We start from the raw sequence: 14,038 nt of genomic DNA on the forward strand, positions 1-14,038 counted from the left end.
AGTCTGATAAATCCATAACATTATACAGTTCAGTAGAATCTGATAGTCAAATAGCTCTGTCCCTCCTTTTATCACTCTTTTTCTCTCCCTCTCTTTTACATCCGTCATGGCAGTGGGCTGGAAAATCACCCTCTCCGATGTTTGTCTTCTTTTCAGATTAAAAGTCTGATCTCACTCTCTGCCCCCCACACTTTCTTTACCCTTTTCCTAGCAGCCAAACCGTAGCTATTTGCTTCTATTTTATGGCCACAGTCACATATGAATCGACCTGTGCTGCCCGTGAAAGTGCTGTAAGGACAAGTGGGGACACTGGAGAGGCCATGCCTGTGCATGTGTGTGTTTTAGTGTGTTAGTAGTGTCTACTGTCCTTTTTACGCAATTCTAACTAGACTGTGTCAGTCATCGGTCTGGCGGCATTATTAGGAGACAATTACGACTATCTTTCACGATAATCATACAAGTGCTCTTCCCATTCCCACTGCCGTTGCTCAGGCAGGGGCAGCCATGATTGATTTGGGCAATTTGTTCTGCTGATTACGAGCGGCGTGGAAACCCGGCATCAGCGCCTTGCACGCTCCTCCGTTCTTCAACCCACACATGCACGCACGCACACGCGCACAAATCCCGTTGACTCTCAGCTTTATTTCAAACCCTCTTTTCACTGGCAGCAGTATGAAAAACCATATAGAGAGATGATGTATGCTGGACAACATGACCTCCCAAGGTTACACAGGCAGGCTCTCTCTTTATGTCTTTCTCTCGTGTGTGTGTGTGTGTGTGTGTGTGTGTGTGTGTGTGTGTGTGTGTGTGTGTGTGTGTGTGTGCCTGCCTTGTGTTTTGCTTCGTGTGTTTGTGTGTCTGTCTAACTTCTTGTCTTTTTTACCCAGCTCTCCATGCCACAGCCAGCTTTTGGGACGAGTCTCGATCTGGTAAAACTGGGCCATTTTTCCACCTTCTGTTCCTTTGTCTCTTTCCTCTCTTCTCTCATATTTCACTCTTCACCTCTTCCTCCACCACGACCTCCACCGGCACTACCTTCACCTTTAACAGCCAAACTCCAGTCTGTTGTAAACCTCCCGTGTGATCAGCAACACACTCACTAACCTCCCCCGTCAAACACACACAAACACACGATCCATCACTAACCCACAGTTGGCACAGCCCCAAAAAGAGCTCTGTGAAAGCAGCGGGAACTGAGTGATAGAAGAAGGTGGTTTCAGCTACTGCATGCTTTCAGTATCACATCATCTTTCCTCACCTCCTTTCTTTCCAGCCACCACAAAGTTCAGTGGCTTCCTGCACCTGGACCAGGTGGAGGGCCAGGAGATCTTCTACACACCAGAGATGCAGGACCCAAAGTCGGAGCTGTTTGGAGAAACGGCCCGCAGCATAGAGAGCGCTGTAAGTACCAAAGAAGTTCAACTCAACCACCATTTTAGTCAATTCTTAGGGTTTCCTGATTTTTAGTCTGGCTGCAGTTCTTTTCTTTTTCAAAGAATTTTCTCGTCAAGAGTGCAAAAGCCTCTGAAACAACATTCAAAGCATTATGGTACAAAGAAACTCCTCATTGAGAGTCAGACGAACCAAATTCTTTCAGCTCTTTCAGGAAGGTATCATTGCACACTTTACAGACTCGACACCTCTAAAGCTGCTGAGTTATACTCTGCCACACTGAGCTGGAGTCATTTCTCTGGTCAGATGTCTGATAGAAAAATAACAATGATGAAAAAGGTATTTGCTGACTGCAGTGTTACATCATATCACAGGGACACAACATGCCCTCACTGATATTTGATTTTTAATAAAAAAGGACATATTGGCAATCTGTTATATCAGGTGATCTTATAAAGGATTATGACACCATTTGAATACCCAGGTAGGTGCATCAAATGAAAATGAGGCTTTTTACAGAACTGTGGTTCTTCATTTTGGTTTCATATTATATAGACCTATTTCGGTTTTCTTTCTTTTTGACAATATGCTTTGGTATTGTCAGCATTACTTTTTTCCTTTCATAAAGGGCTTCTTAAGTAAGAATTTTCACATATTTTGGCTTTAAAATATGCTCCTCAAGCTTGATAAGACTGCTATAAAGAAAAAAAATAACACTTGTGCAAAGAATGATCCATAAGTTGCTTGACAGACACATTACAATATTTAAAAGTACCGTTTCAAGTTCTTTTTGTGGATATGAGATTCATAAGTTTAGATTTACACAATGCCAGTTACTGTTAGGAAGCCAAAGTCAGGTAGGCACAGAGCCTGAGCAGTAATCACAGTTTGGCCCATGCCATTGACTTTCTCCACTGTCCTTTTTCTCTGTGGAGCTCAGACCTTTGAACAAATGTCTCTGTTTACAAGCCAGGGCTTCACTCCTTGGATGAAATAGGAACTTGTGTGTGTATGTGTCTACACAGTACACTTGTACCAGCTGTTAAATCAGTGTCACTAACCCCCACTGGGACCTAATCTTCTACCTCAGAGCGATTTGCGTGTGTGCGTGTCCTCATTAACGCTCTCAGCCTGCACGTCCCTTGAAGCCCGGTGTGCCACTTGACAGCAACCACCCCCACTTCATCTTCCAGCACAAACACTGAGCCCATGCTTTACTTACAAAAAAATAGACATACACATATATGTGTACGTACATAATCATATGGTAGGCTTTATGCACGAAAGAATCTAATTGTACATTTCTTTGACGACATTAGAGGAATTAGGACACGTGAAAAAAAGTGGAAAGGAAAGAAAAATCTGTGTCTTCACAGGAGAGTTTGTCCACCGTGACTTCCATCCTTAATCCAGCTTTGGAGGATTTTACCTCCTTCTTTGCTGTCACACCTCAATCCACAAATCAGAAGTGTTCAGTGCATGAAGGAAATAATCATTACCAAGCTGAATATTCAAGCTTAGCTAAATGTACTGAATCATCAGTGTTACTGGCCAAATCAGCCGCTTTTTGCATTGGTGCTAACCACATTCAGAGGTGGCGTACCATCCACTAATCAGAAAGCTGTGGTTTGATCCTTAGCTTCTTCAGTCCAAGTGTCTTTGGGGAAGATACTGAGCCCTACATTTCCCCCATTGTGCTCACTGAAATGTGTGTAAATGATGGAGTTGTGTGCTCGATGTAAAGAATAATATGGCATATCGTGTAAAACACTATGAATTCAGTCTATTTAACATTTGTGTCTGAAACCCCCATGATAGATGCTACATTGAAAGCATGTACAACACAATTTGAAATTGAATATTGTCTGAATATTGTCTAAGAAATATGATATCATGGGTGGATTTTGTATAAAATCCCTTTGTGAACAATGACTGGCTTAAGTCAAATCTGTGGGGAGTGTGTAAGCAACAGAAATGGCCACTCGAGCGTGTGGCTGCTGTGATTTTAACCAGCAGCTCAAATGAGAATGATGCAAAGGATTTCTCCTTTTTTTTCATTGACTCTATGAATGTGAGTCATCCACAACCACACGCTCACGAGGAGAGAACAACAGGCAAACACTGAGTGATGTAACTATTTTAAGTTCTAGATAGAACATTTTTGGCCCAGTTTTTCATTAGAATATTGGTGCAGATTCAAGGCTAAAGGCAAGCTTAAAGCTTAAAGAAAAAAAGGCAAACCTCCTCATAAAACTCTTCTGGCCATTACATCATACACACAGCGGGGGCATCGAAAAACAAAACCAATCAGAATGTCAGGATGGCATGACATTTATCTTCGCTGTTCCGGAAAACTTCTTCTTCAAATTAATGCCACGGCAGCCAGCTAAATGTCGATTTGTGCACCCACACCCATTGGCCTTATACTCTACAAACCAATTTTAGCAGACGTCTTTTTTCCTTGGAGATAGTGTACAGCTTTGTGGAATGAAAGCATCGGGCTCATTACCAGCCTCATTTATCATCTCGTGTTTCTGTCCCTTCTCTCCTCCCTCTTCTTTCCTCTCTTCTTCAGCTCAGCGACTTGTTCAGGAAGTCGCAGGTGCACAAAGACTTTTTGAGCATTCGCGTCCGCAACCTGGCACCCAGCAACTCCATCCTGGCCATTGTCGAGTCCTACTTCAGACCAGGTAAAAGATCTTTCAGTAGAGCAAAAAAAAGTATGTCAGAAATTTGTTAATAGAAATATGTGAGCCATTTCTAAAGGAAAATAAGCTATTAATGCAAAATAAACTACCATATCAGGTTTAAACATGGCTTTAGCTCTGTAACTGCCCCTGTCTGTGATGGACTACCAAACATTTACTGTTGAGACTGGGGTACATGGTGTTGTCCAATGTCTGGTCTTTAAATTTAAATTTAGGGTTTGTATGAAGTAAAAGTCCTACTTACTTGGTTACTTCTGAATTCAATATTGGGTATATTTTTGCATAGGAGTTTGCCAGAATAAAAGGGGTGGAATAGGTTTGCAAACATTTTTTGCATTTGCTCAAGTTGTGTAGAAGTAATTTCTAGTCATTTTTTTAAAAAAAAGTATTAAGAGTGTAAATTAAAGTACCAAACATAGGTAATTATTTGTTCTTATCCAGTGAATTGTGTGATTCAGCTGGGATTGTGAACACTTGCAAGGCAGTGTTGTGTAAGTTGCTTTTCATCAGGGGCTAAGGGCCCCTAAAGGTCTGACTCTAGAATGGCCCCTGGTCTGTACACTTACAACATGTGAACTACACCTAACAATTTTCATTATAGGTTTGCAACCTGGTGTTATTCAAATGAATTGGCATTTTTTCAATCTTTTAAGGAGTTTATTGTTAATTATATAATCACAGGCCTTTATTTTCACTCCTGACAGATTTCTACGCCTACAAAGAGCTAATTTTTCATTTAACTTGTCAAGACTCCAAATGATTTGGTAGCTAAGCCATAACTTGTCCTCAACTTCCCTTTTGTTTCAAACAAAAGCATAGCCTCCTCCGTTCTCCTTTCTCTTTATTCTTTTTTTTTTATGAGCATCATTTAGTGTCCTTCATATCCTTCATGTGAGGCAATGGTTGCTGTTATGTAGTGCTCCTCCCTGGCCTGTAAAACAAACATCTGTGGCGAACATTATGAGAGCGATTCATCTGGAAAAAAGTTGGACAGGCGACAGTTGGAGGACAAGTGGTCCGTGGAGACCCTCCACCTGTCATACACAGGGCTGTCGGATATATTCATTGTACCATTAAAGAATCTTCAGTCCTGCATTTGCTTCAGAGTGATCCTCAGAGGCCTTGTCCTGAGTGGTTTTACTTCTTGTTTATTGCAGATACAAAATACACTGTGGAGGACATCGAAGGAGCCCTCCTGAAACAGTTAAAGGCCTCCAAAGACACGAGCATCTCTGTGAAGAAGCCCGAGCATCAGAATATAAGATTCATCAATTCTGGTAATATAATGTGGACTTAACAGGAGTGTGTAAGGTTTAATAGATTCAAAGGGGGTCTTACTTATCAAAGGTGGTGCAGGTCTTGGATAGGAAATCTCAGGACCACACAATCAACATACTTGACCAGCTCTGTTCTTTTGATTATCAGGCCCGTCCTCTGTTCCCATCTTCACCACTACTACCACCACCACCACAGCGGCAGTCACCACAGCTGCTCCCACCACCACAACCAGGCCTCCACCAACCTCCACATACATCACACGTCGCCCGCCAGGCACTACCCGAAGGCCCTTCAACAGCAGGCGTACCACCACCACCGCAGCCCCAGTCACCACACCACTCCCCACCACCACCACTGCGACAACCACTCTGCCGCCGGCGACCACGATCGCCCGAGTTGGAGGAAGGCCTCACCACAACAATCAAAAGCCCTGCGACTCCCACCCCTGTCTCCATGGGGGCACCTGCGAGGATGAAGGGAATGACTTTAGCTGCAAGTGCCCGGCTGGGCGAGGAGGCTTAATGTGTGAGAAAGGTAAGTCAGCTTTTTTTTTTATTTTACATGTATATACAGTATATACACATTTATACGTTTCACCCTTTATTTCTGGTCTGAAATCAAAGTCTGAGGCTGTGTTCGAAACTGCATACTACATACTACATACTACATACTGCATACTCATCGATCAGACAGCATGCAGAGCGTTTACCCACAATGCATTTCGCTCCTGCCCGAGCCGAAATCAGACGGCCTGAAGCTGATTTCGTTTAAGCTCTAAACTCTAAAGTCGTTTAGATCCCCAACGTGTTGAAAACCTGACAAAATACCGGCTGTTTACAATTTTGTTCCCACGAATTCGGCGCTACTAAAGCTAGCCGCAGTGAGCAACGCACTTCCTGTTATTTTCACAAAATAAAATACCCGTTGCCTTTTATCATAGGGAAAGCCATTACGATACAATTGGTGCTTTTGTTTTGAAAACAGGAAGTGAACCTACCCTCGTTGTAGCTAGCTTGAAACTGCCGTTTTGACAGAAAATAACGATCGGTGACGTCACGTTACGTTGCATCTTGGGTAGTGTGAGTATGAGTAGTAACCTCATGATGCATACCCAACATTTCGGCGAATCTAGTATGCATCCGGGAAAAAAGTCAGTATGAGTAGTAGGAGTAGTAGGAGAAGTATGCGGTTTCAAACACAGCCTCTGTCTCACTTCAAACAGCTAATTTAAAAAATGAAGATCACCTAAATCAGACTTCTCTAATAATTTCCTCTTTTATACTATTGCAAGTAGCAAGTTCAAAGCACTCCTCATTGCCTAACATTAAAGAGATTCAGGCATTTCACTTTCCATTGTACCAATCCTAAGTTTTGACAGTTTTAAATGTTTAAAGCTTTAATGTAGTTACAAAGTATCAGACACTCCGTTGTAAAAAAAAAAGTGAAACTTGAAATGATTGTTTTATTAAACGAGACAATCATTTTAAAGAAAAAATATACATGATTCCTCTGTCATGTTACAGTTCTGAATAATTGAAGTGAGTGCAAGGTGACACATTAAATGGCTGTGGGAGTAATGACTTTCAGTTAGTGCTGAATTATGTAAATTATGTGCTAAGTGGTTACAGATGTGGATTTATTGAGAGATATAAAGCTCAACGAGTTAACAGAGCAGCGGACAGAATGTCAGGTTTATGCCCTTTTTTTATTTTTTTATTCTTTTCACTCAAGAACAAAGACGTGATGTGTGAGTGAGTCAGACGTAACCTCTTTTCCCTGTAGACTCCATTCGGAGCCATGTCTAATAATTCACACAGTTTTAGCATCTCAGGCCGTTCCCCAGAGGTAACACTCAATCCAATCAGCTTCGCAGAGAAAATCATAAATCTTGAGAAACACAACTCTCGTTTGTTTCTTCCCACTTACCCTACTTTGGGATTTTGGGGAATGAGCAGCAACCTCACGCAGCTGCATCTTAAGATAATTGACAGTAATTGCCTTGATGGGGATTAGCTGCTGAGAATCACTCGGTGTCTTTGCGTTAGAGTGGCTAACTAAAATAATCTACACTCCCACTCACACTCACGCGCAGACTGCACACACAGCCTCCCCCAGATAAATCAAGCCATTAGAAAAGAAGGAGCTCATCAGCTGCCATTGTCCTCAGAGAGAGACAGAAAGACAGGTGGACAGAGAGAAAAGGAGCCCAGGGGAGAGAATGGATGATAATGATATTTTTGAGTGGCTTTAAAAATACAGGTTTCATGAATGTGTGTATCTGAGAATGTGTATCACTTGAGAGTGGGTGAAAAAAACTCTCTCTCAACCTTAACCTTCTGTTAAACTCAAAAAGCAATTTGGGAGAAAAAAAATTGCTCCAAAAATAAACTGACAGCTTATTTTTCTATCAAGAAGCAGTGACTCATCACTACCACTCACACTTAATTATGCACATTAAACTTCCGTTAAACACAGATTAAACAAATTGTATTCTAGTGACAGGACTGGCTTTGTATCTTCTCTTCCTCCACAGTGATCAAGTACTTCATCCCATCATTTGACGGTGAGTCCTACTTGACCTTTCCGAAAATGACTGCATACCACACGGTCCGCATTGCCATGGAGTTCAGGGCATCGGACATGAATGGCCTCCTGCTCTTCAACGGCCAGCTGAGAAAGAAGGACTTCATCTCTCTGGCTCTGGTCAACGGCAGCGTGGAGCTCAGGTGAGCTTCTCAGCTACTGAATCTGCTGCTTTCTGCGAGATGAAATTTAAAATTTAAAATTTTTATCCTTGCAATCTATCCTCATCACAAAATGTGATGAAACATTAATGATCTCCATTAGAAAACATGGCAATTGCTCCAGCAGCTGGGAGAGGATGTAAATAAGAACAAAACAAATAGATAGCACTGAAGATAATGAGGCAAATAAGTAAACATGTAAAGAAGGTTAGCTCCAGAAAATAAATAATCATAGGGAGGCTTCTGGATGTATTGCAGGTTAAAGTCACGAAGGCATGCTTTCAGAGAACTATTTCAAACTTGCAAGTAAGATGTTCGAATAATTGTGTCTCAAAGTGGTGAGAACTAGTGATCGATCGGCTGCCGATCATGATCGGCCGATAATGCCCAAAAATAGCCTGATCGGCGATCGGAAAAATATGCCGATCAAAAAACCGATCACGTGACGTAAATTACTAGCTTTTTTTTTTTTTTTTTTTTTTTGACGTAAATTACTAGCGACCACTTTCTAATGTGGTACGGGACGTGTGTACAGAACCGAACAGGCAAAACCTCTACAGTGCATCTCGACAACATGACCTCTCCTGTCTGGAATTTCTTCAAAGTGTGTCCGAAAGATGTGAAACTTACTGCGGTCACTGCGCTTCGGAGAGGCACGGTCGCGCTAGCTACACTTGAAAATCTAGTGCCCGTTTACATCGCGTTGTACGGTAAAGCGTGTGAGCGGATTTATGGTGCATTCAAGTGCAAAGTGAACCAAATCAAAATGTTCTCTGCTGACTCCACCAGATTCTTGTTCTACATGTCCCCAGCTGCCTCTGTGGTGATTTTCAAGTCATTTCACTGCATCATTGTTTAATAATCTGATGTTGAAATCATACCCAATGGATGATGTATATGGGCAGATTAAAATATTAATAGAAAATAAAAAAAAAACAATTGTTTTCTGCAAACTCCACCAGATTCATGTTCTACATGTCCCCAGCTACCTCTGGCGGTTTAATTTCTATAAATGGTGCACTCTCTGCTAGATGAAAGGCATGGAAATGTCTGATTCCTTCCGTGATCGGCAATCGGGCAGATCATGATTTTGGTGATCGGTCCAAAAAATGCTGATCGGAGCATCACTAGTGAGAACATATAGATAAAGATACATGCAGAAGATCTGAGGTGGCTATATCCTACCTTTATAATTACTGATAAGGATAGATGTACAAATTCCTCATCCATTTTATCTGCCGTGATCTCCCATTCCTTTTGACAATCGAGGCAAGGAGATGGTTTCAACTTTCTCCTCCTTGCTGTCCATTTTACTCCTGCCTTTGATCTTTGACATCTCTTCTTCAACCCATTTAGGATTTTGGGTCTTTCCTATTGGCATATTTCCGCGTCATAAAAGATGTTAAAAACTGCCACAAGTAATATCGAAAAAAAAAAAAAGTCTAAACTACAAAAAACATTCTGCACAAAATTCCCAGCACCAACACAGTGATGTTATTTGTTAAACCCACTGAGGAAGGGTTAGTTACTAACACAAGGTTTCTGTTAAGGGTTTTTAACCTGAGGGGTTTTAAGTACTGAATCCACAATCTAAAATTGTATCTTCTTCCTCATTAAGATATTTTACATTGCATGAACAAAATGTGAAGAACACATTTAGCATTCTCTAGATTACCATTTCAGCTGTGCCTGTCAGTAACCACGCTTTTAACCATTCCTTTGAATCTGGCCAATTTTCTTGCCAGAAACCTGCAGAATCCCTGAGTATTATAAATAATTATATGTATTCATCTCTTTTCCCACAGTAGAATTGTTTGAATAAAATCATTTGGGAAAGGCAGCGTCTTCAGAACAGATGCAAATGGACTAATTACAAATTCTACACCACATCTTTTTGTGGTGGACCTGGAATTTTGAACACCATCCGCTTACCTTGTCTTTTGGATATCACCCCGACCCATCAAAGCTTTTTCAGTGTGTGCCACCTTGGGCAGGTTAGATTTCTCTTCTGAGAATGAAATCAATGACAAACTTAATAATATCATTGTTCACTTGCTTTCACATTGAGCTATGCATCATTTCCAAAAATACAGCTGTGATATTACCACCCACGGCTCCGCAAATCCAAGACGTGGGGAGAAGAACTAATTATTTGTGGCAGATGATTGCTCTCAGGTTGCGCTAATACTAGCGGGTGTGTGGGTGCACATACATGACGACTCTTTTCTGTGATGATACTTCTTTTAATCTTAACAAAACCTCATTTGATAAAAGGTTGAATGAAAATGAGGGTGTGAAAAAATATGTTTTTAAATAAGTAACTGCTTTATTACAGTCACATAATGTAGTTCAGAGTTATCGTATCTTCTGACTTCCATCCATCTCTGTTTGTTGAGCAATGTGAACAGATTTCCTCTAGTTGCCGCATAATTTTAAAGACACAAGCATAAACTTGTAAACTACCTCCACTGCTGGGGCTACAAACTGGTATGAAATGTGAGCGTGCACAGGTGTTGAGGGAATTCTGCTGCATAAACCAGCATCTCTTGTGCTCTTTGCCTTCCTTCTTAGGTTCAACACGGGATCAGGCACGGGCACATTGGTCAGCAAAGTTAAAATAAGTCAGGGAGGCTGGCATCAGCTTGTGGTGACACGCAGTCGCCGAAGTGCAAATCTCAGCGTTGACAACGAGAAGCACGTACGGGGCGAGAGCCCACAGGGCACCGAAGGCCTCAATCTCGACACTGACCTGTTCATCGGAGGGGTGACGAAGGAACTGAAGAAAGAGTAAGACCTTTTGTTCATGATATTCCCTGCAGAAAGAGAAGCAGAAACAGTCCATCAGCTGTGATTGCTTTAAACTAAAGGCTTAAAGTATGCAGCTATTGCTACTGAATTAAATATCGCAATGATGTCTAACAGCACATACTTGAATCAACTTGTGTCTATTGTGCTAAATGATTCTTGTATTTTTTTCACTATGGATTTCTTTACTGTAACTAATAGGAAGCTGGGGAACACCGCAGCTTAAACTGTATCAATATCAAGCAGCATATACAATAAAAAGTTCAGTGTTCAGTGAGAGTCAGCAGTGCAGAAATTCCAACTTTCTGTCTCTGCTCTTCAGTGTAAAAGAAAGGACGGGTGTCGACAAAGGTCTGACGGGCTGCATCCGCATGCTGGATGTCAACAACCGGATGCTCAACCTTCAGGAACAGGGAGGGGACCGTCTTAATGGCAGCAGAGTGGTTGAATGCAGCAACAACCCCTGCGAGCCGAATCCCTGCAAGCACGGCGCTCAATGCCAAGTCAGGGAGGCGGAGAGGTTCCACTGCAAGTGCAGCAAAGGATTCTGGGGTAAGATGGTGGCAAAGTGCATTTCATCACTGTCATAGTCATATTGAGATTCCTGATGGTCATGGAGTTTGAGGAGCTCAGTGGAAAAAAAAAGTTTTAATCACATGTCATTTTCAAACTTTTTGACCACCTTGTATTTTAAATGATGTTTATTTATATCAGTGTTGCCTTCTCTTTAATGATTCTCTGTGGACATGCCTTACTTACAAATCTTTCGTAAGCTTGACAGCATCATTTAAGAGCGTAACTCTTGCTCCCATTAGAAGCGCTGGAAATCATTATGTAAACACCAAAACCATCAAATATGTGGGTCCAACTCAAAAATGAGAGATTAGATGTTTATGCCAAGAAGATAACTTCAGAGAATATAACAAACTTGGAGCAAATTCTTCTTCTTCCACATCCCTTCCTCCCCTTTTTCTATCTAGCTGCTTCTCTGGCAACTAATAATCAGATACCAATGAAGGTATTTCAATTCAATTCATTTTTATTTATATAGCGCCAAATACAACAAATGTCATCTCAAGGCACTTAGATAATAAAGTCCAATTCAAGCCAATTGGAATTCAATTAATTGTAATCATAATTATTCATAAAATAATCCAATTCGTTGATATAGAGCCAATTCAAAAACAATTTCCTATCTAAGGAAACCAACAGATTGCACCGAAACTTGTCTTCAGTCCAATCTCCCGTCCTGAGCATGCCTGAGGCGACTGTGGAGAGGAACGACTCCCTTTTAACAGGAAGAAACTAAATTAAACAGGTGAAAAAGAGAGAAAAGTGAGGAAAGATGTGACAGATGAGCTCCCCCAGCAGTCTAGGCCTATAGCAGCTTAACTATGGGATGTTTCAGGATCACCCTAGCCATCCCTAATTATAAGCTATAAACTATAAGCACCACCACTAGAGTGATACACTAGGTATCACTCTAGTGGTGGTGCTATAGTGCAGTCTATTAGTTTTTAGGGAAAAGTTGCATGCTTTAATTGTAAACTAGGCGAGTAGTGATCAAACCACCCTTCATCTGAGTTTTCCAAGCCCTTATGCTTGAATTTAGTTTGTGGATCAATAAGGTATCTCATAACATTTCCTTTAAGAAGTACTTTCATGTTTTGGTTTTAAAAGCCTCGAAAAGTAATGTAGATAACCATCTACTCAGGAAGCAATTCTGTGATGAAGTTGTGTTGGCAACATTGCGAAAAAAGAATGGTAATGAGGTTTGGATCGTGGCCTGCCGGCTCGCATTCAAGATAATTTTATCATGATGTCAGTTTAAAAGTGTCCAGGATTGCCTTTGTAGAAGAGAGGGACATATCACAGAGAGAGGGATGAGGGAATTATTTGGTGGGGAGCGCTGTAGTTATATGGAGAACGCGTCAGGACATCCAGAAAAATGAGGGAGGTGAGAATATTGGAGTCGAAAGGAAGAAGAAATTAAGAAAAAAAAGGCTGTGTTGGGGAAGAAATGAAAGCTGAGGATTAAAGGCAGCTTCAAAAAACGAGAGTGAAGAAAACAGGGGAGCCCTGTGAGCTCAGCAGGGACGGGGTTCATTAACGCGCTCTCTTCACCACGGGCTCCGACTGCTAAAGTAATGACGGGTGAATTCAGATGGGCTGTGGCAGAGGGCAAAACCATCATCCACCAGACGCGTGCGAGCTTTTCCCACAGTGTGCATTGGCCTGGAAACATATCTGCATGGTGGGGAGGCTCTCCACTGTTTAATCTGGATGTGTAATATTTCCAAATCCTATTAGAAAATGACCTCTATTAGACGGGAAACCCTCATACCCACTTCTCCTCTTCTTCCCACCAGTGTCAGATGAAAGAGAAGAGACAGTGGTTAAAAATGTGGGAATGCCACTGATTGTTTTTTTTTCTTTTCGGGTATATATTTGTGTGTGCTTAGGTCCAACATGTGCTGACGTTCATGACCCATGCGTACCCAGCAAGTGCCATGTGACTTCCCAGTGCCAGGCATTGCCAGAGGGAGGATACAAATGCGAGTGTCCCATGGGCCGTGAAGGCAAACACTGCGAGAAAGGTAATCCGACGAAGCATTGAACTGTATCAGTCCTCAGTTTTTCTCCCAAGCATCAGCATGTTAGACTAGAGTCAGGTGAGTAGATCCTTGACGGTTGCATATTTTTCTGTCCTTTACATTCCACATTCTGTGACATTTCTATCCATCCTGCATTGATGCAGGAGATCAAAAGCAAAAGAGGGGTGAGCCTTCAGAGTTGGGTGAGATGGTGGCTGTGTTACAGAACTGAGACAGATGATTGGCCCCGTCGGGCCTTTCACCCCATCGACTCAGCAATGCTTGTTAGCAAAGAAACAGAAGTGAAACTGTAGCCTTTCTTCAATCTGTTCCTCCCTGCTTATCCACCCACAGGTGTTGTGTTCAAACTTGTTTATTGGTACTTAGTTTCACATCGCTGAGAAAAAGACCAGATCGTGGCTCACCCGCTTTTGAAGTTCATCATTAGCACTTTTGGCAGTGTCCCATTCTGAAGTCTGTTTGTGTTTTCATGTTCGTGGCCCTGCTTTTGTAGATG

At 41.8% G+C, this 14,038-nt stretch overlaps 1 protein-coding gene across 5 annotated transcripts in view; it reads left to right on the plus strand.

Annotated features, from left to right (window-relative positions):
- agrn (agrin) overlaps nt 1-14,038 on the plus strand; it is a 264,104-nt gene that overhangs the window by 226,244 nt on the left and 23,822 nt on the right. For 3 of the 5 annotated variants that reach the window (XM_075476038.1, XM_075476039.1, XM_075476042.1), the window contains 9 exons: nt 888-929; nt 1,274-1,401; nt 3,968-4,082; nt 5,258-5,377; nt 5,526-5,912; nt 7,912-8,104; nt 10,694-10,909; nt 11,250-11,479; nt 13,390-13,524. In XM_075476038.1, coding sequence (XP_075332153.1) covers nt 888-929; nt 1,274-1,401; nt 3,968-4,082; nt 5,258-5,377; nt 5,526-5,912; nt 7,912-8,104; nt 10,694-10,909; nt 11,250-11,479; nt 13,390-13,524 — 1,566 coding nt within the window. The remainder of the gene's footprint in view (nt 1-887; nt 930-1,273; nt 1,402-3,967; nt 4,083-5,257; nt 5,378-5,525; nt 5,913-7,911; nt 8,105-10,693; nt 10,910-11,249; nt 11,480-13,389; nt 13,525-14,038) is intronic. The other 2 variants (XM_075476040.1, XM_075476041.1) reach the window with 1 other exon arrangement.

Source organism: Odontesthes bonariensis, chromosome 10 (genome assembly GCF_027942865.1).
Source record: "Odontesthes bonariensis isolate fOdoBon6 chromosome 10, fOdoBon6.hap1, whole genome shotgun sequence".
NCBI classification, from domain to species: Eukaryota; Metazoa; Chordata; class Actinopteri; order Atheriniformes; family Atherinopsidae; genus Odontesthes; species Odontesthes bonariensis.